The sequence below is a fragment of the Apostichopus japonicus genome, chromosome 17, assembly GCF_037975245.1.
Source record: "Apostichopus japonicus isolate 1M-3 chromosome 17, ASM3797524v1, whole genome shotgun sequence".
In the NCBI taxonomy this organism is placed as follows: domain Eukaryota; kingdom Metazoa; phylum Echinodermata; class Holothuroidea; order Aspidochirotida; family Stichopodidae; genus Apostichopus; species Apostichopus japonicus.
In genome coordinates, this window is record NC_092577.1 from 12,180,132 (window position 1) to 12,207,551 (window position 27,420).

At 38.1% G+C, this 27,420-nt stretch overlaps 3 protein-coding genes across 4 annotated transcripts in view; 1 reads left to right on the plus strand and 2 right to left on the minus strand.

The window, feature by feature from the left end:
* The window catches only part of LOC139954772 (vacuolar protein sorting-associated protein 11 homolog), a 31,701-nt gene extending 31,567 nt beyond the window's left edge, over window positions 1-134 (minus strand). Inside the window, exon 1 of the mRNA XM_071954696.1 lies at window positions 1-134. Within this exon, the coding sequence (XP_071810797.1) occupies window positions 1-15 (15 nt within the window). The 5' untranslated portion in view covers window positions 16-134.
* On the plus strand, window positions 99-7,055 carry LOC139954771 (small ribosomal subunit protein uS14m-like). The gene is made up of 3 exons (XM_071954695.1): window positions 99-252; window positions 1,757-1,903; window positions 3,605-7,055. The coding sequence occupies exons 1-3, from the start codon at window positions 169-171 to the stop codon at window positions 3,785-3,787; spliced, it is 414 nt and encodes a 137-aa protein (XP_071810796.1). The 5' UTR covers window positions 99-168; the 3' UTR covers window positions 3,788-7,055.
* LOC139954770 (phosphatidylserine synthase 1-like) lies at window positions 5,893-26,825 on the minus strand. 2 transcript variants are annotated; one of them, XM_071954694.1, is made up of 13 exons: window positions 26,286-26,825; window positions 22,123-22,217; window positions 21,031-21,075; window positions 18,927-19,045; window positions 18,001-18,159; window positions 17,112-17,263; window positions 16,159-16,218; window positions 15,423-15,504; window positions 14,909-15,021; window positions 14,404-14,469; window positions 13,118-13,217; window positions 12,449-12,522; window positions 5,893-11,964 (listed from the first exon to the last, which is right to left on the minus strand). In XM_071954694.1, exons 1-13 carry the CDS (start codon window positions 26,441-26,443, stop codon window positions 11,868-11,870), a joined length of 1,320 nt encoding a protein of 439 aa, XP_071810795.1. In that variant the 5' UTR covers window positions 26,444-26,825; the 3' UTR covers window positions 5,893-11,867. The 2 variants fall into 2 exon arrangements, with proteins under 2 accessions (XP_071810795.1, XP_071810794.1); XM_071954693.1 differs by having other exon boundaries at window positions 12,454-12,522; window positions 26,286-26,821.
* Window positions 26,826-27,420: the final 595 nt, after the last annotated feature.

Below are 27,420 nucleotides of genomic sequence, written 5' to 3' on the forward strand. Positions count from 1 at the left end.
CTGAAGGAACGTCATATTGTCGTGTTGTTCATTATTTCCCGAAGCAAATTTTCTACGCCCTCTTGACTTTTCGCGAGTCAAATTTGGGAGAACGCAACTAAATAATGAATATATTGCACATGACTGGTTGAACCGCACTGCAGCAGACCCCGATCACCGATAACGAAAATGGCCCTTAAATTTGCAACTCGACCGTTCAGAAGCCTTCAAACCTTCCAGAGTATTTTACTCCAAAATCTTCCATCCGTTGGGGTAATATTTTTTTCCCAAATTTCCGTGAATATCTTCCAAATATGTGCCTAAGTCTGTTTTTCTAAGTTGTTTTTCGCACTTCGCCAAGTTAGGTTAGGCCTTAGCTGTGCACCAACTCCATAACAGTCAGTAGGCCATGTTCGTAAGGATACCCATTGTGCGAACATTTGATAGGATACTTGTCAACACTTCTTGGTCGTCCATTTGCTGAGCCAAAAATTACATTTACATCAATCCCGGTATAAATCAAAATACACATGATGATTCTAGGCTAAACCTTAACCTAAACTCTGTACTAGGCTAGTGCTATTACTACAATTTATTAGTATATTTTAATTTGGTGTCCAGACATTATCGAGTGAACCTTTTGTGATTATTCGCAGGGCAGCCCGGCGAATAATGTACACAGACACCTTATTCGCAGGGCTGTGACGATTTTGAAAATAGGTTTATTATTAGGTTTTGCTATTGATACCAGTCAGTTTAGGGGCCCTGAAAAAGCCAACCTTTTAGGCCCAAATAGTCTTAGCCACTTCATAAGCTAATTTTTGGAGCCCCAGCAGTTTAAAAGCTTATTTTAAGGGAGCTTACCTTGGGATTCCCCAAAAGCCGATATTGCCTGAAAGCCAATATGGTCAAAGGTGTGACACCCCCCCCCCCCACACCTTTACATGCAAATGAGCAGTCACTCTGCAAAAACAAAGGTGAAAATGATCGAGGGATGACATTTTTATGTTGGCGGTACTAATGCTAGACTGGTTCAATCTTAAGGCCCTAGGCTCCCAAAACCAATCCTAACAGCATTAAGATAGGAATCCCAAAGGCCAATAAATTCCTCAGAATATAGAGGCTCCCAATTAAGACTCAAAAAGATAGCTGGTGCCCAAAAGCAAACTCGAATAGCCCCAAAAGCAAACTCGAATAGCCCCAAAAATTACTGAGCCTGTTAACCCAGTCTAAGGCTGCCCTGTGAATAAGGTGTATGTGTCTGGCTATTCGCAGGGCAGCCCTGCAAATAAGATGCTTGTGTCTGGCTATTCACAGGGCTGCCCTGCGAATAAGGTGTATATGTCTGGCTATTCGCAGGGCTGCCCTGTGAATAAGATACTTGTGTCCGGCTATTCGCAGGGCTGCCCTGTGAATAAGGTGTATGTGTCCGGCTATTCACAGGGCTGCCCTGTGAATAAGGTGTATGTGTCCGGCTATTCGCAGGGCTGCCCTGCGAATAAGCCCCACCTTTTTTTTAAATATTATTTAATTTCTAGTAGTGAGTGAGGTGCACAGAGATTGAATAAACTTGTAAACTAGTAAGCATTAGAGTATTGCATTGCAATGAAGTTTGACAATGAAGAGATATACAATTGCTAAATAAAATAAAAAAATGTGGCAGTAAACTTTATTTAAGACTTTTACTGAAGAGTTTGGTATGGATATCTAAAGTTAAAACCTCCCATACTGCTAACAGTGGGATTTCCTTCAAGCTTTATTTTGTTCTGTTTTAAAGGTAATCTATGTCCCTGAGAGATATCGGTATACTAACTGGAGAATGCGGAGGGACGCTATTAGACGACAGATGGTGAAAGACAAAGCAATAGAGAGAGTTAGGCTCAACTGCATCAGGAAAAATACCATCCTACCAGATGAAATTAGGGTATGCTATCTCCAGTCTTTTTCATATTCTCTTTGCAGTGATACTGCTATGTTGGTCAGTGATAGCCAGCTTATCAACTGGTGCTGTTCAGTCCAACAAACCAGAACTACTCAGAAACTGATATCTAGCAACCAGCACTCTTCCATTATACAGTAGCAAGCAGGACTTAACTTATAATAAGGTCCATCAGTAGGGTACAGTGGAATTTGTGGAGATTTTAATATAAGAAGAATTAGCCAGGCCATATATAAAACAGAGACCAACACTCTAGTTACCTTGGTTACATCCCTTTACCTTGGCCTCCTGTGCTGAAGTGCATGGCAATACTTTTACTGTAAGTGCCAGTGCACATTTCCATCCATTTCTAGTTTATTGCAATAGTTACAATTTTAGTTATTTCCAAAATCTGTAAGATGTGTTCATATAAATGACACACAACTGGAAAAAAAAAATGTCATGCCTGATTTGCTTCCAAAGAACTTTATTCTATTAATTTTTACTTGTCACCTTTTTTTTAACGGAATGACCGTACGTTAACAAACACTTTGTTAAATATTATATGGTCTATATACATATGGAAAGTATCACAACCTGTAGTACACACCGAACTGGATTCATTGAAATTACTTAAAGTGGATATTCAATTTGGCTGACCTGGCCAAACTTTCTTTACTTTGAAGGGGAAAATATTCCATTCTGCTATTTGAAAATCACATCTCAATATCGTGTCCGTCATGTGAGATATTGTCAATTGAATGTAAGCTATTTTGACTTACTTCTCTTACTCCAGAAAGTGAATCACAGTGGGTTGTCTGTGAAGTCATTTTGGTACAAGTTCTTAAACGCCATGTACTTAAACTATTTTAACTTTCTTGTTTATTAATCCTTAAAAATGTGAAACATTTGGAATGTTGACTAAGCTGTCAGTGTTCTCTTTATTTAGAACTTCATCAAAATACAACCTTTTTGTGGAAATATTAGAATCCTCCATGGCAAAAACGAAATATTATCACGATAAAAAAAAAAAAATCAGGTCCGTTGCCGTGATGACATCATTCACTCTATTGTTGCTAGATGCAAAATTAGCAAACTACTGTATCACCCAATTTGAGAAATTCATATCTTCACGTGAAAAAAATGCTATGGGGTCATTGTTTAGACCTAGGTAAAGATGTCAAAAATTTTCCACAATTTTCACAAGCTGGCAGCTTTAGTCCTCAGAATTTTTAATTTACTTTTATACTAGAAAGTGATTCCTTTTTGCAAGCTATTTAAAGGCATTGAAGACTCGCCCAAAACCGCATGCCAGCATCTGAAAAAGTTAACTTTCCGTTGCTTGCAAGTTTTTTTTGTGTCCCTACAAAATGCAGACAGTAATGAAACGTGATACTTTGTTATCTTTTATCTAGACCTGAGATGTCCATCGCTGCTATATAAACTGTGTTGTGGGTATTGACCGTAGCTGTATGTATTGACTGTACACTACTGTCTAATTACCGTCGGTAGCAACCTGTGTGTGTATTTTCTGAGAACGATGGTGGTGTCCAACTTCTGTTACACCTCATTCGAAACTAGTTCATATTACCGGCATGAGATGTTTCTTTGTGCGCGAGTCTTCAATGCCTTTAAACCAAATTGTGCATATGATATTCAAAAATTCAATAAAAAAAATTTATTTTATAATTTTTCTCTCTTCATCAGCAAATAGCGGATATAGAAATAGCTGCACAACCCAGGGACAGTAATTACGTTCGAGTGAGGGACAGATGCGCATTGACGTCCCGGCCCCGATCCGTCATCCCACGGTGGAGGTTATCAAGAATTATGTTTAGAGCCATAGCCGATGCCAGTAACATGTCAGGGGTCAAGCGAGCGTCCTGGTGACGTAGCGCGCAATCTTTAGTCCGTTTGGAAATAGAGCAGAGAATGAGGAAAACAATGTTCGACCATATCATACAACCACGGAATACTTTATCCTGTATCGCATCAGAAAATGATTTGCAAAGTGGTCAAACAGTGATACAAGTGCTAAGATGTATTACGGTTTTGTACACAGGAAACATAGTATGTATTCTATAAGAAACTTAAGAGACTTCAGAAGTGCTACACAAAGTTTGAACACTTTAATTATTTCCTGGTAGCTAGGTTTCACTAATTTATATTAAGTTTGTCAGTAATTGCATTCTAATTTTAGGGTGTTAAATAGTTGTTAAAAGGTCTCAGAGTGTTTTCCATAAAGTTCAAATTATCCAGAGGGTGAGACATTGAGGAGTGTTAAAATTAGGTAGTAAGTTGTCTTGACTAGTGAGAGGAAATGCTTAGAAGCTGGTAAAACAGTAAAGAGTTTGTTGGGGTTTGTACACAGGTGACCATATTTTGACTGTCTAGCATTATATGGGGATAATAATACTTAACATGAACAGTCAGAGAATAATGCTGTCCTTACATGTATCAGCCTGGATTGGTTAATTATTTCAAATCGTTTGAGACTGCAATTAACGGTATCTGGAAACTTCATTATGAAGTAAAGATCCTGTAAAGTGAACTTTACGATATTTTAAAAACAGTTTCTTGATATTAAACCATAGCTCAACATGAAGTCATTTTCCAATAACGTGTCCCAGTTACGTAAGTGGTTAAAGAGACCTTTTGAGCCCTGCAACAATGTAAGGTTGTGTGGTCAGCTGGAGTCACTGTATCATGTAGGTATGCAATACCTAATCACGTGTTGGTCAGTTTCTTTGGACACTTAAAGGCAATGCCAGTTTTCGTCACACTGTATTCAGGCTACACTGTCCACCACTTGAAATATGCTATTGATTAATGGATCTTAATCACATGTCACAAGATCTTATTGCATAAATTGATGAAATGTGAGATATTGCAATTTGCAGCTCGTCTAAAAACTCCCAGAATGCAAAGTGTTCACTATTTTCTACATCCGTGCGACTGGAGTCACTGTATTATCTAGGTGTGCAATACCTCTACACATTTTGGTCAGTTTCTTTGGACACGTAAAGGCAATGCCAGTTTTTGCCACACTGTCCAGGCTACCCAGTTGACCACTTAGAATATGCTATTAATGGATCTTACCTACATGTCACTACAAAATCTTATTGCATAAATTGATGAAAATGTAAGACATTGCAACTCGTCTTTTAACTCCCAGAATGCAAAGTGTTCACAATTTTCTACATCCGTGCGAAATCAATTTGCAGTATGAAAATGCAACTTGAAAACATTTTTTTGGGAAATCTTGGCTTTTGCTGCGAACACTCCAGTGTACAAAATAAATGAAAGAGGACATGTGTATGTGTTGTGTATTATTTTATATTTGTGGTGATGGCGATATAAAACATGATACATACAATACATATTAGTAATTGACTGCAACTTAAATACAACACAGCATGCAAATCATAATATGCATTAAAAAAAAGTTACAGATAGAAACTCATTTTTTTGTTGGGTTGGGGGGGGGGAGGGGAGATGGGCTTTAAGTACTTTTAAACTTTGTTAATAACATTTCATTCTTTACGTTCGTACTTCGAAACTACTGTACACTGATTACTTTTAATTCGACTCTGCTCTGCTAACCAAATTAATGAAGTGGAGATGAATGTACAGTAAATGATTCAAAACATGCAAAATAACCACCTTGGACAGAAGCCAATGATGTTTATGTTTGTTTCCACATGTTAATCACCAAACAGCTATCAATGAGGGGGAAATGAAATGACTGACCAGGGCTTGGTCCCAGACAAGTATCTCACACATAAGCATGCCAATTCAATCCTTGCTTGCTTTCTGTATAAAGCTTCTGTAGGGTAAATTGATCTAGTTATGTACTCAGAGTTATTTATTTGATGGTGGTGTGGTCGGGGGGGGGGGGGGGGGGCGGGTGAAAGGGGAACATAGGGCTTGTCCGAAGAAAAACCTGGCAATCTGATGCCACTGTGACTATGTCACATCGATTTTAGGTAGCTTTCAAATGTTAAACTTATGTGCATAAATAAAATGATAATAAACTAAAGAATCATGCGATATTGATTTATCAATACAGCAGTCACATTGAATTCTGGAACATCAACTACAAGAAATGGAAAAAAAAACTGAATAATGTGCACAATGCCAATGGTCGAAAACAAAAATACGAGAGTAATATCACTGAAATAGAAACGTAATATTGGAATACAGGAAGGTGAACTAAAATGGCACAAAGATAAATTCATTTACAATAAAAAAAATTCTTACATTTAGTTGATGCTGTGAAATATGTGAGCAAATTTTAGCAAAATATGTGATAATCTTTCACGCAAAAAAAAAAAGAGTGCTTCCAAAAATTATGTACAGTTCCAGGTTTTGACTTGAAATGATTGCACAGTTTTTCCGTCCCCCTGTCCTCAAAGACATTAGCTCTAACTACTTTTTTGCATACCCTTTTGTAGTGAGATTCTTCTCGGTGTTAGCTTGGTCTTTCCTCTATCATTGGACACAAATAGATTTTATACTGTTCAGTATTTCCGGATGAACTGAGGCAAGAGTCTTAATGTATTGATATACCACAGTCCAACAAAATAGATATATTCTGAGTGCAGTTTGAGTTTTGTGTTTGAAGGATATTATATCCCATTAAAAATGTCTGGAATGCTCTATTAAGACATAACCAAATGTTGTCATGGATGGGCTCTAACATTCAAGCCTACTTGTTCAAGTCAATCATTTTTTTTTTTTTTTTGTATTCTAATCGATTGAGGAGCTTCAGTCTCTCAAATATCATTAAAAAGGACCACATGAGCTTCATGAAGAATACAATGTAGTGACCAAATTGCAAGCTTATCATTTAGTAGCTAGCAACATATGCTAGTAGCTTCATAAGGTAGCTAGTAAAATGTTCTAGTAGTCAATACAATATTCTCCCTATACATAACTTAAACTCAAAAAGGATTAGACATTAGATATTATATTCAGGGATGAGCCTGGGGGTAACAAAAAAAAACGGAACTTTGCAAAAATTGCGGTATAGGCTCCAGTTTGCGTATGCTACAGTGTGTTAGGATAATAGTTTTTGTCCCAGAGGTAGAAAAGAAATCACGGATATTCCACGAATTCGCGGAAAAAGCTCATGCCTGCATATTAAAATAAAATCTTGGAAGAAATACTGTATGGAAACGGTGAATGATTTACAGGATGGCATACAACAGCTTATAGATTACAGATTGATAGATGCTTTAGATGCTGTGCAATGCTAAAATCCCATACGGTTGTAATTCATTAGCCTAATTAGTCACAGTAATCAATTCAAATAATGAAGCAACTTAAGAAAGTTAACAACATTCTCACTGACCAATTTAAATTTTCTTTCTATTACATTAATTAATATCATTGTCGTTATATTTCAATGTAGAAAGTGAACAAAGCCATAAGGATGTGTAAAAAGAAGCTTATTATTTTAGCTTAAAGTAAGCTTATTTTAGCTTATATTAAGCTTATCTCTTACAACCTACAAGGATACTCAGTGAAGTGCAACTAATAGGCAAAGTTCAGTGATGAGATCTTCACTCACTCTTTCTTGATATCAATTCTCAGATATCAAAGGAATCAAAAAGTAGTTTTATAAAGACCGCTAACCTTCTCCATATATGCTTCTTGTTAAGCATTCCTTTATCGATCACTAATTAGCATATCCTATATATCTAATGATGGGGCAGAAAGCAAAGTTTTTACTTTAATATTTTAAAAGTAAATGAACTTAAACAGAATATTGATTGCACGTATATTATATTAAAAGTTGTCCATCTCCATGACAACTCCAAAAACACATTTTGGCCCTGTTCAACTTTGAACAAAGAATTCTCAGTAATATAACATTCAATTTGTTTTTGGTAAATTTAACTGTATTCCCATGATTCATTTTACACCAGGTAAAATCAATAAAACAATTAAAGAAAACATAAAAAAAATTCCCTTGTCTAATTAATCTGTCATTTCAACAGGATATATCACAAACAATGTCTTATATAATTGTTTAATCTTTCCAATTAATGACAGAAACAATCAAGCTCTTCCAGTATTGATCTACCAAGCTATCGATCAATTGGAAAAAGTATCATTTAAAACAGTCAACCAATCAAATGTCACTTTAAAGGGGAAACCGATCAACCAATCAAATGTCACTTTAAAGGGGAAAACAAACTGATCAACCAATCAAATGTCACTTTAAAGGGGAAAAACAAACCCATAAACCAATCAAATGTCACTTTAAAGGGGAGAACAAGCCGATCAACCAATCAAATGTCACTTTAAAGGAGAAAACAAACCAGTCAACCAATCAAATGTCACTTTAAAGGGGAAAAATCTTACTCTGCATGGGATTTGTCATAGTATAAATTTTTCTGTCTGCAAGCTGCCATTTAGTAAATCTGAGATGTCATATAGCCACTAAGATCTAAAACCTTTTAACTTTCTCTGTTTTTATTTTCATATATTTCAAGGTAGAATGTTAACTGTGTTTGACACTCAAAACTGCCATCATTAGATCATTAACAATTTCAATATTTAAAAATTCAACATTTCTTGCAAAAAACCACATCTCCAATTACAGGAAATAAACATTGCAATGAATAAAGCAAAACCTAGGAGTGTTAGCTCAGTGGTTAACGCCAGCGCCTTTCAATCATAAGGTCCCGAGTTCGAGTCACTCCAAGATTAATGTATGTCGTCCAGTTACAGAGTTGTGGACAATTGACAATTCATAATCATGGACGTTAAATATGAATCTAAGAGACTGACTTCGGTCAGCTTGTGGCTTTGATAAGCCAATGATGGCTCCTTCACGAGTTCCTGCTTGCAGGAGGATCTAAAATACATACATACATACACCCATACAAACATCAGGAATTGAAACATATGCATGATTTGATGATGTCATCTTTAGACTTGATCAAGTCATCAACTTTGTGTGCGAAGAAACCTTTAATCTGTGACATCTGACAAACGGAATAAGATTTCTCTTCCCTGCTTAGGAAATTTCTCACCACAGTTTATCTCTATGACATGGACCATTAATGATGGCTGATTGCATTTTCCCAAATAGCCAACACACAACTTTCTCTTCAACTGCCCCAACTCTGGGCTTGAAAACTGTAAGGTTTCACAATGCTGTTAAAGCTAACTAAAGGTAGGATTCTAGATTAAACTTACTAAAGAAGGACAGAGAGCAAAACCTAAAAACAACTTGACACAACTCCTCAATCAAAGTGCCTGTACTAGGAAACAGCTGCACATATCTTCATACTTTGGGAGTTGTGACTGTTTTCCCTCAGGTTTTCTCCTTCAAGTTCCCCCAAAAAATTGCTTGATAAAGTTACAAAATAAGTAGTTTATCAGTGGCAGAAATGAAGAGACAAAAAAACAAAAACAATTCCACCGGCCATATATAAAGTTGTAAAACACGTACATACCCTATGCTAATTGCTCGGTACTCAGTAAATCCATCCATAGAGGGCAGCATCCTAGATCATTATATGGTGCAAGGTTAATCAATATGTACCAATACTATTGTAAGTGGAATGTACCATGCAGCCTCTACTATATACACTCATCTCGTTTTCTGCTCTTAATATGCAAATTTTGGTTCCTAGCAAACCATGCTCTTGTCCGATTGCAGCCTTTTGAAACTCTGAAAGATACACAGAGATTTGTGAAGATTTTGCATAGCTATGCTATTAAAGCCTGTGTCTGCGTGCAGCTTTGTGCATCATTATGAAACATGGAAGGTATGGAATGCTACACTGTGCACAGTTCTGTGTTTACACCTCTACAGCTCCTGTACGCAGCCTTGTGCATACTAGGAGTCTGCACTACGCACAGATCTACCTGCAGTCGTACAGTATGCATAAGAGCTATAAATAGTCACATAGTATCAAAAAACGAAAAACGACTCAACATTGCCCAGACAAGTTGGTGCATATACTTTTCCCAAAAGGAACCAAAGTTAGACAAGTTGGTGCATATACTTTTCCCAAAAGGAACCAAATTTAGACACCTACCGTGCATTTCAATACCAACTCTCCACGTTGGACTGCATTGTATCACAGCTATATACAAGAGAGTGACGAGGCTTAAAAATAATTCAAAACTCTTCCAGAAAACTATCAACACCCAAAACCATTCCAAAATTGTTGGAAAATTTCAACTAAACAAAACACTATGTAAAGAAGAAGCACTTTGAGACTATTGACGTCATTCATCTCGTCAGCCAGGAACATCGCAACACTTATTAACAAGAAATTTTGGGATGTATATATCCTAATTGCATAGTAAAATTCAAAACTGGAGAGGTTCCTTAAGTTCCCATTCAAAGTGTTTTTCACTGTAATACAAATTAAAAACAGGGAAATATCTTGACACTGTCTTGTAACTGTGACACAGCGCTTCATTTAACATACTCACACTTCAGGGACCCAGTGTGAGAACAAACGCACGTTACTGCTCTACGAGAGATTCCTAAAGACAAATATAGATCCACACAGCAGGTACAAGAAATTGAACAAGAAAAGGTCTCAGAAGAGAAACTGAATATGCACATTAAATAAATAGTTAAAAATAAAAACATTTCAAGCATTTCAAAATGGAATACCCTGAGCCCTTAACTGTCAGAAGTTATTGAGCATAAAACCACTTATCACATTTTTCTACTAACCACTCTTCTACATATTTTTATTCACAATTTGTCTGTACATATTTAAGTGCATCAAATGTTCTATATTTTTGTCCCTGTGGAAACGCTTGTGGAAACTCTTGCGGAAACACTTCTAGATAGCACTGTCCAATAAAGGACACACAGAATTTACAGCGTATAACAAATTAGACCGTTCCTTTTTGTTTTAAATTTGTGTCATGACCCCATAAAGTTCCAATCCTTACTCTTCCAACAGTGTACACTTCAATGTTAACCCCAAGCTTTCCCCACCCCCCCCCACCCCCATCCTATCCCTACCTCCTCCAGCCTACTTCTTACCCAACTCTATGTGTCAAAACCTTACTACAAATATGATTCTAATATTATACCCCTCCTTCAGTCACCATCCAGGAAAATAAATTTCATATTTAATAATCTACCAGCGTTTTGGTATTTTCATATTTATACATTAATTCCTTCTAAAAAGTGACATCATGTTCTTACCCTCGCCAATCCGATATAGATCTAGCAAATTCATGTCATTGGGAACAAAAGAGAATTTAACAAAAATTAACAATTTATCATAATGTCGAAGACGGGGTCCGTGAGAACGTTACCAAAATTATCCAATCGTAACACAGGGAAGAAAACAAAATTAGAATAAGGTCAAAGGTCACATGGCAGCAATGGCAAAGCAATAATGCCAATTTTTGTTTAAAGAAATGTCACCCACTGCCACGTCTTGAACTCGACTTAAGAGTTACAATACAAAGGAAAAAGAACAAAGACGACCAAAAACTTAACCGATGAGAGAGAGTGAGAGGTCTTACAAAGCTCACTCATCAATCAGCCAATCGTGATTACCCACCTCGGCAATTTTCTCTCAATAATTTACATATATAGCACACTGACAACATAGGCTCCTTTTTTCCCCCAACGATCTGGAGCCAACAAATGCGGTCGACGGTGAAGAAGTTACGAGTGCGGTCTGCCGACACACACCTGCGTCTCTTAAAATCGAGCGACATTTTCGAAAAATAGAGGTCACTTTTGGACACACAACTATGTCGGCATTCACACGACCTCTCTCTACACACAAACCACAAGTCTGGAGAAACGGACGCACATTCTCTGCAGAGTACTCTCCCTCCCCTACCTCGTGGTCTTTCCCCCTCTGGGTTAAATTTTTTTATTTGATGACGATCTTTTATTTCCATCAATCCTGAATGTATCTGGCCAAGTCGCTGTTTGTAGGGCTGTTAGTTGCGTCCCTGCGTTTCCTCATCGCCGAGCGAGTGTTCTGGCTGATGGGGCTCTGGTAGATGTAATCTTCCTCGGAGCCGTCGAATTCCTGTCCATCGGCTCGTTTCTTAGACGTCTATGCAAAAAAAGGTCAAAAAGGTTCATTTCATATAGTAAATGATTAATATTTGGGAAAAAATTTCAAAAGTGAAATTTATAGCGATTGAAATTGTAAAGAAAGAATGAAAATCTGACGAGTCTTTGCGGCCAATGGAATCGTTGAGTACTTTGCTCGTGTTAATTCATGAGGTGAAAAAAATCTAGAAAGGTTGGCTTACTTTGATCAAAGGCAGACTTTCTTTTTAAAGCACTTACAGATTTTTCGAGGTACTCGGTACGTTCGAGAAAATTTTTAGAGCAAACCGGAAGAGTTGATTTAGATGTCAGTAAAGTGTTTCGTCTATTACCTCCAAATCTGGGAAATCACTTCTTCGGAGAGGAGGGAAAGGAAACAGAAGGGGGGGGGGAGAAGAGGGGGAGGAAACAGGGAGGAGAGAAAGGAAAACAAGAGGAAAAAACGAAGACGAGTCGTGATGAATAGAGCATAGAGATGAGAAAACCCTACCGCAGTCTTCTTGCTCTGCTTGGTGAAGAAGAACCAGAGAATGTACAGACAAATCAAGACCATTCCCATCTAGAAACAAAAAAAGAAAGGAAAGTATAATTAAAACAAATGTTTGATATTGTGATATAGTTTAAACATTTTGGAGGTAGCAAGTATGGCAATTCCATCCAATCATAAATTTCTGTTTTCCTCTTTATTTCTTCACGACCTCCTTCAACAGGGAAAACTAATCATCTCCAGCTTCCAGACTCCCCCACCCCCTCGCCCCCTTCCCTTGGACTCTTTGTCGGCAGTTCACGACTTCAAACTGCATAATCTCAACAAAAATAGCCAATGACGGGGAAGAGTAGTTTTGCATGTGACTTTAACAAGCACTGGTCATTAATTATCAGACAACAGTCGGTGCATGCAATAATCAGTCAATCAATGTGAGTCTGTGGTTCTTCTCACGATTATCAAAGCTAGTTCGGCTTTAGTTCGGCTTAAGACATCAAGATCAATTTTTCAAACTTTGAAACTGAAGGTTACTTTAGTCCTCTTCTGCCAGTCATGATCACCACCTTCAGTCATGCAGAATAAGAAAATACATCTCGGGAGTAAAAAGGTCAGGTATATTTTAAATTTCCTCTTGAGAAACACGGGAGAAAGTGACTGTAATATTTACCTGTACTAGTAGCCAGAGGATAACGTTGGTGAAAATGGTCTGAGAGAATACATGTTGGCCGTGTTTGATGCTGATTATAAACTCTAGGACCGTGATAGCACTGTAACAAAAGAAATCAAAACAATTGGGAGAAATCAAATTACAAAACTGATATTCGATGAACAGAAGGAGAAAAACATGATCAGGTATTGTTTGCCTGTGAACTATTCAAGACTAATTGATTACCGACCACTAAATATTTATTTTGTTAGTCTAGCTTTGTGATCGGGAGAGAATTTTTCTTGCAATCTTACATTTTGAATAATTTTGATTTTCAAGACTGATATTGAGACAAGTTCTGAAAAATATGACTCTGTATTGACTGGGAACTACCGGGTTATGGATTGCTTTGTGACCACTACACCCAGTAACATTCTGTTAGCTAACCTTATACTTTATATTGTACTTGGGCTGGTGCCTAAACTTATGCATCACATACCAAACAGTGTGGGTACTGTAGTTTTCTACACTGAGCTATTGGTTACCATACACAACTTAAGGGAGTTTGTGGCATCAAGACTTCATAGCAACGTACGCATAGAGAGTTTGTGGCACCAAGACTTCATAGGAACGTACGCATAGAATGTCAGTATTGTCTTACAAGTCCCACAAGTCACATCTTGTTACCATGACAATGTACACCTTACTTAAACTCCAAGACCAAGTCCTGCCATATAGTATATGATATTACCCCAATACAAAGCTTGTCGTTACCATGGTGACCAACAAAGTACTTGATTGAAAGCTTTATAAACTTGCATCACCTAGACTTCATAGCAATGTACACATACAGTTTATGTATTTCCTTACATGTAACATGAGTCACATCTTGTTAAAATGGCAAGGTACACCTTGTCCAAACCACCAGCCCTAGTATGTGATAATACACACGCCAATAGCATGTAGTTACCCAACCGAGTTACCAAAAAAAAAGTTTTGAGGCTAACCACAAGCTCTAACAGAATTGCAGCATTGGGAATGCATAGCAATGTACACACAGGACTGTATTGCCTTACAAGTTTCACTAGTCACATCTTGTTACCATGGTAATGTAATGTACACCTTGTTCAAGCCCTATTTATGTCGGATAATGTCATTACGTAGCGATAAATCATGAAGTGAACCGGTCTTCAGCGGTAACAAGTGGTTACAAGCGTGATAATGTGTTTGTCCTTCTAGCCTTTTGTTACTGATTGAGTAGAAATAAAATAAAAACCGCAGACCAAGAAAAGGAGTTAAGGACTCACGTAAAGACCCAGAGCTGCGTCCCAACCCTCTTGCACATCGGGTCAGTTACATAGGTGTAGTACTGCCTGTTCGGGGACGACAACAAGAAAGAAAAAAAGTTGTTTGGTCAACGTGAATAATCCTAACACAATTACATAACAATTACTAGATAATGGGTTAGCTCATGATACTTATTCCTGAACTGAGATAATCTCTTAAGATCATGGGACTAGTGAAAAACTATCAAAGTCCCATATCTTTGCAATTTTCTTTTCCATCGCATGGACCGACACTTTATCAATTTTATATTTCATTGTGAAGTGCTTTAAGATCATATTTTGATGTATGGCGCTATACAAGAATAAATTCTTCTTCTTACTTGGTGCCTCCGAAACTGTGATGCCAGGCATGGAAATCAAACATGGCCAACACAGCGAGAACACAGCAAGAGGCTTCTTTCTTTATCAAATACACAAAATAACAGAAACTGACACAAAACCCAGAAAATTTAGAAAGTATCTTTACCTGATGGTTGGTGCCACGATGGCACAGATGATGAGGATTCGTATGATACCAATCCAGTGGTTGATCGGATAATTAAAGATATACTTCAGGAAGAAGGTATTCAGTTCAGCTAGCTGCGGTACAAAGAAAACAATCAGATTGGAAAGATTTCAGGGAAAAGCGAAACAAGAGAAGACATTTTACATTCCAGTTTAAAATAGGATGGTGTAAATTAAGACAACAGGTATCTGGTTGTGTATATGCATGTGTGAGTGGGTGTGTAGGTGGGAGTTTACATGGGTGGGTGCGTGTGTGTTTGGGTGGGTGGGAGAGGGGTGGGGTGGTTATGGAAGAAATCCAGGGGTGAGCAGAAAGTCCTGAGTGTATTCTTACAAAAAAACCATGATTCCTGCATGCAAAAGCTAAAACATATGTCTGCAATTGTTCTGCAATTGTATTATAGCAATCTGCTCGCTTTGCGTAGCATCGCGCGATGCCATACAGGATGAAGTATTCCCTGGGTGATAAATATTACCTGTGTGACTAGCATCATGATGTATATAGCGATGACTCTCATGAACGAAGACTCGGGATCCAGCCAACGGACGTGCGTCCAACTGAGGAAATGTGAAAGATAAAAGGAGTCAATGTTCTGAATGTTTGGATATATCCATGACCACAACTAGATGACCCCTCTTCCAGGAATTGGATATTCCGATTAGCGAGTGATGTTACAGGAAAGGCACAAACTACTCCACATTAACGGGTGAAAACTCCATTGCGATATCTTGTTTCTAACTCTACGAGGTGTTCTTTCCAGGTAACTTACTGTGCTTAAAAGCATTCCAAGACTGCATTCCATTATAAACATGCACGAACCGATGCACATTTGTAACGTCCTAAATATTTCCATTTTTTGGGCTAATATCTTTTGGGATCCCTACCCTGGTACCTTCTGTGTTTTGCATTGAATTAACCTAGAGGGGTGGGGGCTCCAAGATACAATGGCTTCTCACTGGCACCCCAACAAAGAAATGGCTAAAAACAGACATCTTCCCAAACTAACGGCTGGATTGGTCGGTCTGTAGATCCTGAGGTGCGCTGATTAAATCTCGTTCTATCCAGAAAGTTTCTTTGCTATGTTCAAATCTGCCTATATTATCTCACTCAGTGGGTTTTCCATAGTTCATGTAGTTTATGTACTGGCTAACCTCACCAAGAGACAGATGTATTACCTCAAAATAAAAGTGTCTTACATGAGAGGAACTCACCTTGCCGGTGTAAACTGCAACACTGCCCTCTTAATTTTACCTGAAGTAGTCTTGATGTCCCTAGCAAGGAATTAAAAACAAAAAAGGACAGATTGATTTTCAGCCGAGGTACTTCCAACTGTGCGTACAATGTCTGAGTAAAACTGGTCAACTGAATGAACCCAGATCATTACCTAACAGGAGGGACCTAGTCAGTTTTTTTACTTCCCAACCAAGGAGGGGAAATAAATGATTATAATATTACAATAAAACATCAAAGTTTGTTCAAAAAATTTCAACTCTAGTTGTGCGATTGCTTTGTATATTTAAGGATGGATGGGCTTAAAAGAAATAGCAACGATGAGTCCCGAATTTTTCTTCTGACTGTAAACTGCACAAACTAAACAATATGTGAGCAGTTAATTGTTCCTGTGCATAGTACCAAATCATTTCTAGCATTTTTATGGGATGGGAAATTAATAAAACTTCAAGACTTCTACACAAAATGTGAGAACTAAATTTTAGTCCCTGCTTGCACACCCTTGTCTCAAGCTAAGGGATCTATGTAATGACAACCACTGGAAAATGCTCCTGGTTTTAACTTACTTATAAGATAACCTATTCATCTCATTTAAAAAGTCTGCATCATCCCACAAAATTTTGTGTGATGTAATTGGTTTCATTTGCATCATTAAACTTTAGAAAAAAATTATCTTTGGATGATGAATGCATTCTCATCCCTCCTCCCCCCTCCTCCCCCTCCCTCCTTCCCCCTCCCTCCTCCTAAAATATTAACCTAATTGTTTCATTCCTGGAGGCAAGTTTGATGGAATAAAGTTGACAAATGTTTTCAGGTCCCTTGTTTCTTCTTCATACACACACACACACGTATGGGTACGTCCATATGATGAATTCCACACAAAAATGCAGCTCCTTATGGAGATGACGACATTAATAAATGAAATGTGACTCACTTGATACTGTCCCAGTGGTAATTCCTGATCTCCAACCAATCCCCTACTTTCATTCCTACGTAAATACCGAGTCCGTTGCAGACCAGTACGTCCAGCAGCAGAGTGTCCCACCAACATTCGGCAAAGTTTGGTAGAAGGTGAATATAAAAGAACTGTGACAACAACAAAAAAAGCAAGTTTCCATCATCGTATCAACAAATTTCAAAGTCACAGATATACGCCCAAGAGTTAATTCCCTTTTTTTCTTCTTCTCAAAGGTAATTTCCGTGAGGTTTCACAGCCGAGTTATTTTTTAAATAATGAGAAGGACAAAATTAGACACTTGAAATGTCTTAAAAATGTGATAGGGAGCAGTAAGCTTCTTCTTGGAATCTTGGGCAACAAATTAGTCCACCATTACCGGCAGGAGGTCAGGTAATGTGGAGGATAGTGAACAGAATTGCTGGACTTTCCTGTCTAATCTGGACTGTCCTGCCTAACGAAGGACTGTCTGGCCTTATGAAAGACATTCTTGCCACCCTAAGCACAAGTGACCATTATATTGGCTCACTTGAATATCTGACAGTACCACCGCAGTGACATTTTAACAGAGCTGTTCCAATATACAGGGATGAGCCCCTGGTAAAAATTAAAAAAATCACAGAACTTTGCAAAAATTGCGGTATAGGCTCCAGTTTGCGTATGCTACAGTGTGTTAGGATAATAGTTTGTTTTTTCCCGAGATAGAAATAAATCACGGATATTCAGCGAATTCGCGGGAAAATCTCATGCCTGAATATAAAGTGTTCATACCTTCACAACATTTTCAGCTGTTTTAGATAACACTCTACATTTAGAGGGTAAAAAGGGGGGAACTCACTGAATCCAAATAAACTGTTTGAAAGCTTACCTCGGTTATCTCCCACATGATGCTGATGGTCCAAAGTATCCCATAATGCCTCATTAACATCGCTTTCAGCGCCCAGCCGCCAAAGTGACAGAATGCGAACCAATCGACGTGGCCCCATATCCTATCTAGACTGACGTCTGAGCAGTTTACGGCATACTCCTGAACACGATGACAGGGAGTAGAAGATATTTTTAGTTTATGGTACAAGATTCTGATTAGAATGTATTTTTTACAGCAGAAAATTTAGAGCATAACCACTACATTTGACAGGATGGGTGTACTGTACATGTATGGTGGTTTGTAATTAACAAGTTATCAAACATTGTAGGTAGAACACAGATTTGGCTGGGAAGGAGCTTAGTATCATTTATATCATGTGTCAGGCGGTCAGATTAACACCATGCAAACAAGGGTCAATGGATGGATTAAGTAAATATAAATCCCTGGTGAGGCAGGGAGGTCAAAGGTTAATAAACATCATCATCATTTAGAAAGGTCAAAGGTCACACTAGTACCTTTTCTACAGGATTATTACTTTGAAGGTCTGGAAAGACCCAGAAGAGAATGTTTTTTCCCCAGAATATCTTTCCAATATCTTGATCATTTTCAAGAGGTTGAAGACAAGCAAAGAGGTTGCTGTCTATCACATTAATGACAGACAAAGAGTTCAAAGGTCAGATTAATACTAACCACTGTTTACAAAGGTTAAAGGTCACGTTAACTTTTCTGGAGGAGCAAAACTCTCTAGGTCTGGAAAGACCTAGAATATCTTTCTGATACCTTGATCATTTTTCAAGAGGTTGACGACAAGCAAAATGTTTGCTGTCTATCACATTAATGTCAGACAAAGAGTTCAAAGGTTAGATTAACAAGTGCTGACCACTGTTCACAGGGTTAAGGTTCAAGGTTAAAGGTCACATTTTTACCTTTTCTGGAGGATCAAAAGCCTCTAGGTCTGGGAAGACCCAGAATAACATCTTCCTGACATCTTGATAATTTTGGAAGAGGACAAAGACTAGGAGAAGCATGTACATGACACTAATACCTGAAAGAGATGACAAGAGAGAAAAAAAACATCAAATTATAAGGTCCCCGGTTCGAGTAACTCCCAGATTAATGTATGTCGTCCAGTTACAGAGTTCTTGACAATTGACAATTCATAATCATGGACGTTAAATATGAATGTAAGAGACTGCCTTATGTCAGCATGTGGCTTTGATAAGCCAATGAGGCTTCTTCGCAAGTTCCTGCTTGCAGGAGGATCTAAAATACATACATACATACATACATACATACATACATACATGGTAAGTGAAGCAGTTTTACACTAATGCATACGTCTCACTGTCCCTATACGATAGCCCAGCATCCTCAAAATACCAACAGAGCTAGGGCGTCTCTACATCACTGCAGTGCAGTCATGCTAAATTAAACAAGCTTGTTTTTAGAACCTCATTTCTCAACGAGAAAACTGTGACATCCTCCTTCGATGGCCCCTCCCCCCCCCCCAATGCATCCAAAACATGAACACTACTATTGTTTTGTATCTAATGGACTCCCTTGGTTCAATTTAACCTTACAGTATCTTATAACTTTACCATGATATTGTTATACATTTAATCACAGCCTTGAAACGGACCAGCGAGCCAACCGAGGAAGTACCGACTCAGAAAGGTACACTTGATAAATATATGTTAAACCATTGACCTGTGTATAAGTTTGGGTAAATTTAAGGAAGTACTACGTTCGGATCATAGCACAATGTAGACTGCATACTGTACAGTATGCTGTGTTCTGTGATGACTTGTGCTACAGTAGAGGGACCATTGTCAACTTATTCCTCTTCCTACCACCACGAACAATCGGTGGAGAACAACCACACTTCTAGACTGCAATGGTAGAACTTCTGCAACTCTAGTAGTGTAAAAGCATTTTATTATGCTGAACAAGGAAAATACCCAGAATTCCTTAAATTATTAAAGAAAGAACGAAAAATGACTACTTCATGAGCGCAGGCTTTAGAATTTGGTGCGATTTACTGGATAAATGTCGGTGGTTTCTGCTGTCAATGCCAGTAGGAAGAAAAAATGGGGGGGGGGGGCCTTGCATTTTTCTGTCCCTAGACTTTAAGAACATACAGTATAAAACACATGCATTTGTAGTTGGTAAAATGATCGTCAGTTAAAGAACCAAGTTCGTCGACATTATATCCGTACCTAACATATGCCCGGGCTGCATTACTGCTTTTTGTCAATAAAATGTCTTTGTTCTTCTCTCGATAGGCTGTACAGTAAATATTACTACACTGATGTGTGTTGTGATCCAGGAAAGTACCACCTTGGCTTTAGTCAGTAGACTTTGCAAGGAAAAGTGTGCACTTATTTAGCAAGTGGCTAGAATTGTCAAATTCTAGACTTCTAGCACTGTACACAAAGTAAATAATTACAATAGAGGGCGGCCTTCATACTGTAGAACCTGTCTTTGTTTAAAGGGATATCCTGTCACAGGATATGAAAATATCAAGCTTTTGTTCTTTGTTCGTAGAGTTTACAGATCTATGCAACTAGTAGTTCAGACCATCAATGTAATACAATCCTTTGGAACAATACTTAAATATTTGAATCATATTTGAATCATAATAAATATTTGAATAATACTAAAAACTTCCATTTAAAGTTGTTTTTCAAGTAAAGTACTAAATCTCTTATAGGAGGGTTTAGGGCATAATTTGTGTTCGTAAAAAATAATATGGTTTCTGTATGCAAAAAAATGCATATATACTGTACTATACACCTTTGTACTTTATTATAGAATAAGTTGCCCATTTTACATAACATTTTCGCGATGGGATACAGGATACACTATTTCCTTCAGGGTGCAGTATGACTTAATGCTATATATACTGTACATCTTAGCACTTGTATATTATAGCAAGTTGCCCATTTTACATGGCATTTTTGCAATAAGAAAAAGGAAACCAGATACAGGATACACTATTTCCTTGAGGGTGACGAGTGACTGAATGCTTACCAAAGACCACTCTCCAGATTGCGGGGTGAGGTCTTGTAAATGGTCCTGAAATGACAGAAAATTGATATAAAATTTGGTAATCAATAAAGCAAAAACCAATAACAGATTGAAGAACATGAGGCTGGATGATCTCATTTTAGACTTGATCAAGTCTTCAGCTATCTCTCTACTGAAATGTTTTTTTCATCTGTTTGGGGAAGATTCATTGCAGAACTTTATCTCTATCACATCTAGACCAAGAAAGACCGTTTAGTCTCCTTTTAAAAGTCATTAGTCACGTCTCAAAGTTATATTGTCAAAACTGAAGTTACTTGAACCATTGAGCTATAAACAGAACAAACATTTCCATGATTTACGTAAGTCAGTGATGACGGAGGGAGAGAGGAGGATGGAGGGAGGGAGGAAGGGAGGGAGGAGGATGGAGAGTGGAAGGAGGAAGGAAGGGAGAGGAGGGAGGGAGAGGAGGGAGGGGGTGGAGGAAGGAGAATGCATTCATCATCCAAAGATGAAAGTCTTGTACAAGGCCAAGGCCAATGAGCAATGACCTTACAACACTTACAACTCTTACAACACTTAACACTTAATTTGATAACTGGTCACACCCACATACCCCATATACTTGTGCATAATTTAAACGGTCAATCCCTGGACAGTCTTGTGCCCACTTCCATGTGTCCCCTAGGGGACTTGACATGGACTGCACCACAAACTGGTACACCCAACTAAATTTACAAGTTAGACAATGGAGATTTAGTGCCGTACCCAAGGACACAACGTTAACATGATGGGCTTACTATAGATAGCAAGTCTGTTGCTGGAAAGCTTTTCTGATGCAGAAAATGTCTAATTGTCCATCAATAGAAGAGGTAACCATCGGTGGTTAATATACATGCCAGTTGTCGTTGTTGTTGTTGTTTACAAACATGGTACATACTTTTATGAGTCCAACAGACCGACTACAGAAGTTTCATCCAAAAATGAACATCTGGATTCTGTAGTACTTATGCACACATTATGATATTTTCAAAATTTTTGTGAAATTGTTAAACTAAAACAAATATACTATAAACTTATTCTTAAACTTGATCTTACCATTTGGAAATGTCAGAAGGCCTATGATGAGGAAAAAGAATGCCACAAAGCAAAGACCATTTGATATATTCTGTTCTGATGAGACCTCGTTGGTTCTGTATTTTAGGGAGAGAAAAGAAAGGGGAAAATGTATTGAAATAACATTCCCTTGCAGAGTTACAATTAACCTTGTATTGACTGAACATTGTAAGTACTGTGTATAATTTCCCAGTCATTCAACAACACAACACAGTTTGTAACAGATGCCAACGTCATAAGCCTTGATATTTCTCTTGAAATCTCTTCTCTACCACTGTTAGGGTTGTATCAAACAAAATTGGGGTGTGATCCGTGGTTACGCAGAATGCTTCTTGACCGGTACCTCCTCCCCCCCCCCCCAAGCAAAGGAACAGCTACTGTATCCACTATATACAGTAGTGACCCCATCAACTACCATAGGGGTTGGTTTAGTCTCAATTGATAGGGCATTAGGGCATAGGTAGTAACCCTAATGACACAGGTTTAAATCCTGTTCGAGCAAAAATATATCTATGCCCTTTTCCAACTTCTAAGAGTTTAATGTCCAAGTGTCACCTTTTGTGTGAACTTCATTTCAATGTTGATGCTTTCCACTTTGTGAAGCGCTATGGGCAGTTACTGGTTTTGCTGGAGTGGCGCTACCGCTATATAAATCTACATTATTATTAAAATTATTATTATTGTTATTATTATTATTGCTATATACTGCATAGTAAAAGTCCCTAGAAAGGCCCAGCCTTTGAAGTGGGAAGCTAACCCTTCTTTTACAATACAAGTCCTGAAAACAAAGCCTGATTTCCTGGCAAGACCCTCTTTCCCTTACCCGTTTCACACATCACTGACACAACAACAATTGAAGGCATTGCACAAGTATTTTTAAACATGTGAGTAGGTAGTACAGGCTTTGAACTTTGAAGACAGCTTTCAAACTTCCTGGATGACGTACAGTACAGGAAGTTTCTGTTGCGTACAGTGTGCACTACACTGTTGCAGACTTACTTAAAGTAGACCACCGTACAGTACCTATCCTGTACTTCTACTGTGATGATGTAACAAAGTAGCCGTCTATGTCTGAAACCTTCGAGACTTAAAGAAAAGCAATGATTGCAGTCCAACTTTTATAACCCATTTCATCATCTGACATGGAAAAATTGGCTGTGAACACTAAATTATAGCAACAAAGTTTTTCTGCCTTATTAACATAGCATTTGTATAGAATTTAATGTTATGATGATTGACACTAGGATGTAATAACAATATTCTCCAGGTGACCATGACCCCAGCCCCCCCCCCTGAAATACTCATCCCCTTCTGGTCACAAACCAGTTACCACATCTCACACGAAAAATCCGAGGGTAGACCCTGGTATTTGCCCCTAAAGTTTACAGACTACCGCACAGTGCTGTACTGTAGATACAGCAATGAAATAACGGCAATGTGTTCAATTTAGTGAGAACCAGTGAGATCCTAACAATCGTTAGGATTTAAGTTGATGTTTTCTTTGTTGCATGAAATGTTTCTGGTAGAACTTGAAGGAACTTAAAGTTAATGAATATGAGGCAGGGATCAAACAGGGCATAAATTGGGAAGATAAATACTGTGAATTGGTTCTATCCTCATCAACATTTGGTGATTTCATCAATCGGTTGTCCAAGTTCTATCAGAATGTGATCAATTTATCTTGAGACACAGTGCTTAAAAGGAGTGAAGACTCGCGCATAAAGAAACGTCTGATGCCGGTAATCTGACCTAGTTTCGAATAAGGTGTACCAGAAGTGTTAGACACCACCATCGATCCCAAAAAATACACACACAACTTGCTACCATCGGTAGTTAGACACTAGTGTACAGTCAATACATACAGCTACGGTCAATACCCACAACACAGTGTACATATCAGCGATGGACATCTCAGGTCTAGATAAAAGATAACAAGGTACTGTATCACGTTTCATTACTGTCTGCAATTTGTAGCGACAAGATGAAAACTTCACTTGCAAGCAACGGAAAGTTAACATTTTTAGAGCGAGGCACGCTGCCTGGGGCGAGTCTTCAATGCCTTTAAGCAAGTAAAGCTTCCTTACCTTTGAGCATGAAGTTTACTGTAGGCCCTATATTACAGTAAATTGGTAAAATAATTCACAAAAGTGCCTAAAAATGGGTCATTCCATTCAGATGATCATTTGTAGATCTTAGTGAGTTAAGAAGGTCTGCAAAATATCGAGTGGCCTCGGCGTTGTACTGCCTGAGTTACAGCTGTTCAAAGTTGAGTTGCTGCACCCACTTTTGGGTGACCCAGTGTGCCCCTATCACAAAGTACAATAACTTTCAGTATATATATATATATTTAAATTCTTGATTTAATGTTGACATGTACTGTATGCTACAGTCATGAAAATGGCTGCCTTGGGCCAAAGATTTCAAACATGAAAATCAAAAGATCTAAGAGATGGAGATATATATGGCTTCAGAAATGGAAAAATTTTACACCACCAATTTTGCTGTGCCATATTTGGCCCTGTCGTACCAGTCAACAAAGAAAGCTACATGGGACAGACTTTCATGTTACCACCAGCCTATAGGGATCATAAGATGTTTCTAGTATAATTTAGCCAAGTACAGTACAGTCTTGAAAGTGACTGCAAAATCACTTTATACAACTTGCCTTTCTTTTTCAATTTTGCGGCCCACAATAAAAATACAACAGAAGTGAGCTATGTTTCCTTTCTGCAACCACTTGAACATCTCAGTCTCATGAACTGTATGTTTAGTTAAAGGTATTGACAGCAGCTGTATGTACTGACTGTACACAAGTGTCTTATAACTGACGGTAGCAAGCTTTGTGTGTATTTTCTGGGATTGATGGTGGTGTCTAACACTTCTGTTACACCTCATTCAAAACTAGGTCAGATTACCGGCATTAGACATTTCTTTTTGCGCGAGTCTTCACACCATTTAAGATGCTCTCCTAAAATATGTAATGTACATACAGCAACCTCACCTCATTGGACATGCAAACAATATGCAATAGGTATTGGAACATTGTTTCTCCAATGCATTGGCCAAGACAATACACCAGCTGAGTCTCAGACTTTCTCATGAAGTTCAAAGTACATCAAAGTGCATCTCTAAACTATATTAAAGTACCAATGTGCCACTGATTACAATAAATTATGTGTATGCCACATTTGTCAAGGCTTATTGCAATTTACCATAGACCTTTGCTTAGAACTGAAGAAGTACATGTTGTACCTTCATGGAAGTGGATTCCTGTTAGCGAAGCAAGGAATGATGGGAAATGGTTCCTTACGTTGTTTTTATAGAGAGGTACATCTGTCTCTTATCTATAACATAATATGACATATTAATTGTGAGGATGCTCAAATTTTGCAGACCTTCCTAACTCACTAATTTCTACAACTTGTACAAGTGGTGCAAAAATAAGCCAATTCCCAGAGGTGAACTGCCAAGAATTTGGGAAATTTGGTTGATTTTGTATGGAATGTCCCAAATTGAAAATGAGTCTACATGACTATGAAATTAATGAGCCCTTTTTGTCACGGCTCATTGAATTAAATTGCATTTAATAAGTGGTTACAGTTTTAAAAAGGAACAAGGCAGCTGTGTGTTATCAGGGCACCACAGTACTAGTAAACAAACTTAGGGGACACAAGCAGTTTCTGTATGCTACTAATACCACATACATATTGAGTCAGTTACTAAGTTGTAGCAAGTACATAACACACAGTTCCAACAGAGAGTTTACAAGTCTGAATATAGGGCATTTCTTGGCTACTGTATTTATACTTTTTCTCTCTTCCTAGTTTGAAATGGAAAGAGAAGAGATGATTAGTCCATAGCCAAAACAGTCTAAATGTTTGCCTAGGCTAGACCATTATTTATGGTTTTCATGAATCATGGACAGTACCCTTCTTGGCCGTTCAGCTAATGTTACTTAGGGGCCAAGCCTAATTTTGCACTACTGTAGGCGGTTGGTCTATGCCTACAAAGGTAGGCCCATGAGTACATTACCTAAGTAAGTTAGTAGGCCTACTATCTCCGTTACCAATTTAATGGAACTATCCTTCATACAATAGCTGTTATGCCTTGGCTAGGCCTAACGTTACTCGTTAGTCTTGGCTTACCTAGTGAATGCAAAGTATAACGTTGTAGCAATAGCCACACCAAGAAGTGTCAGTGTATGCGGTTTGTAGAAAAATTCGAGAGTGATGTCTTCGACTTCTTGTTCATTCACACCAACAAAATGTTGCTTCTCGATCTCTGCAAGTCTTCTTTTAGTCATCTTCCTGGATAGGTTTAGACCTTAACAAGTTTTCAAAGATATCTCACTGACTACTACTACTAGCACAACTTGTCTTGTATCTGCCTGTCTCTATTGTTAGGCTACTTTCATGAACTGTTATAGTTGTTAGTAAAGTTATAGCTTAGGCTGAAGTAATGTCTAATTTTGTACGTGACAATTGCAACGGAACTGTTCACATGTGCCAGTCGACTAATCTTCCATGACGTCGTACCATTACCACGCCTTTTCAAAACTTTTTCATTCAATAATTGAACGGTAAATACCAATTTTGGATTTCTGCCAGAAAATAATATGATATGACTATGCCCTGATTGGGCGCTTACTGCCATTCATCTGAAGGGGAAGAATGTGGTGGAATGGTTGGAACAGATAAATCAAAACATTTAGAACGCGTATAAATAGCGCTATAGCTGACTAATCAGTTATGGGCCGATAAGCTATAACTGGTTATTACCGTAGAACATGAGAATTATGTAATAACAATCAGTATGGTGTGTTGTCCACATGGGTTCCCCATGTATTTACTAGTAAACAGTGGCGTAGCCTAGGGTGGCATGGGGGGGGGTCGAGGCACGTACATGCCCTCCCTAACAATCCCCCCCCCCCCAGGTGCGGTTTACACTTACCCCAGACCAGGCACGCAGGCATAGGTATTAATCAACAGATAGCACCAAATTGCATCACATAACACTTAATTATTTACAAACATTATCAAAGCCAAAGGGTTACAAAATATGGAAATTAATTAACTTCCATATTTTGTATAACTTTTTTATCCGCCTCAACTAAGACATAAATATCGGACAGACTAAGCCCGAAAATGTTTGGACATAAAGTTACTTCAACTTGTTGCAATATATAGCACCACGAATTGCATCTATGAGGACCATTAATTAATAATAAAAAATCCCTAAGGGAAGGGGGTTCTCCCTCCCATTAGACCCCTCCCCCAGGAC

What these genes read in the sequence shown, in the direction of transcription:
- LOC139954771 (XM_071954695.1), top strand. Translation starts at nt 169, where the DNA reads ATGGCCCTTAAATTTGCAACTCGACCGTTCAGAAGCCTTCAAACCTTC. An exon ending in AAAATCTTCCATCCGTTGGG is followed by an intron (nt 253 to 1,756) that starts GTAATATTTTTT and finishes TCTGTTTTAAAG; the next exon opens with GTAATCTATGTCCCTGAGAG. An exon ending in TCCTACCAGATGAAATTAGG is followed by an intron (nt 1,904 to 3,604) that starts GTATGCTATCTC and finishes TCTCTTCATCAG; the next exon opens with CAAATAGCGGATATAGAAAT.
- LOC139954770 (XM_071954693.1), bottom strand. Translation starts at nt 26,443, where the DNA reads ATGACTAAAAGAAGACTTGCAGAGATCGAGAAGCAACATTTTGTTGGT. An exon ending in AATCTGGAGAGTGGTCTTTG is followed by an intron (nt 19,046 to 21,030) that starts GTAAGCATTCAG and finishes CATCTCTTTCAG; the next exon opens with GTATTAGTGTCATGTACATG. An exon ending in ACGCAGCTCTGGGTCTTTAC is followed by an intron (nt 13,218 to 14,403) that starts GTGAGTCCTTAA and finishes CTTTTGTTACAG; the next exon opens with TGCTATCACGGTCCTAGAGT.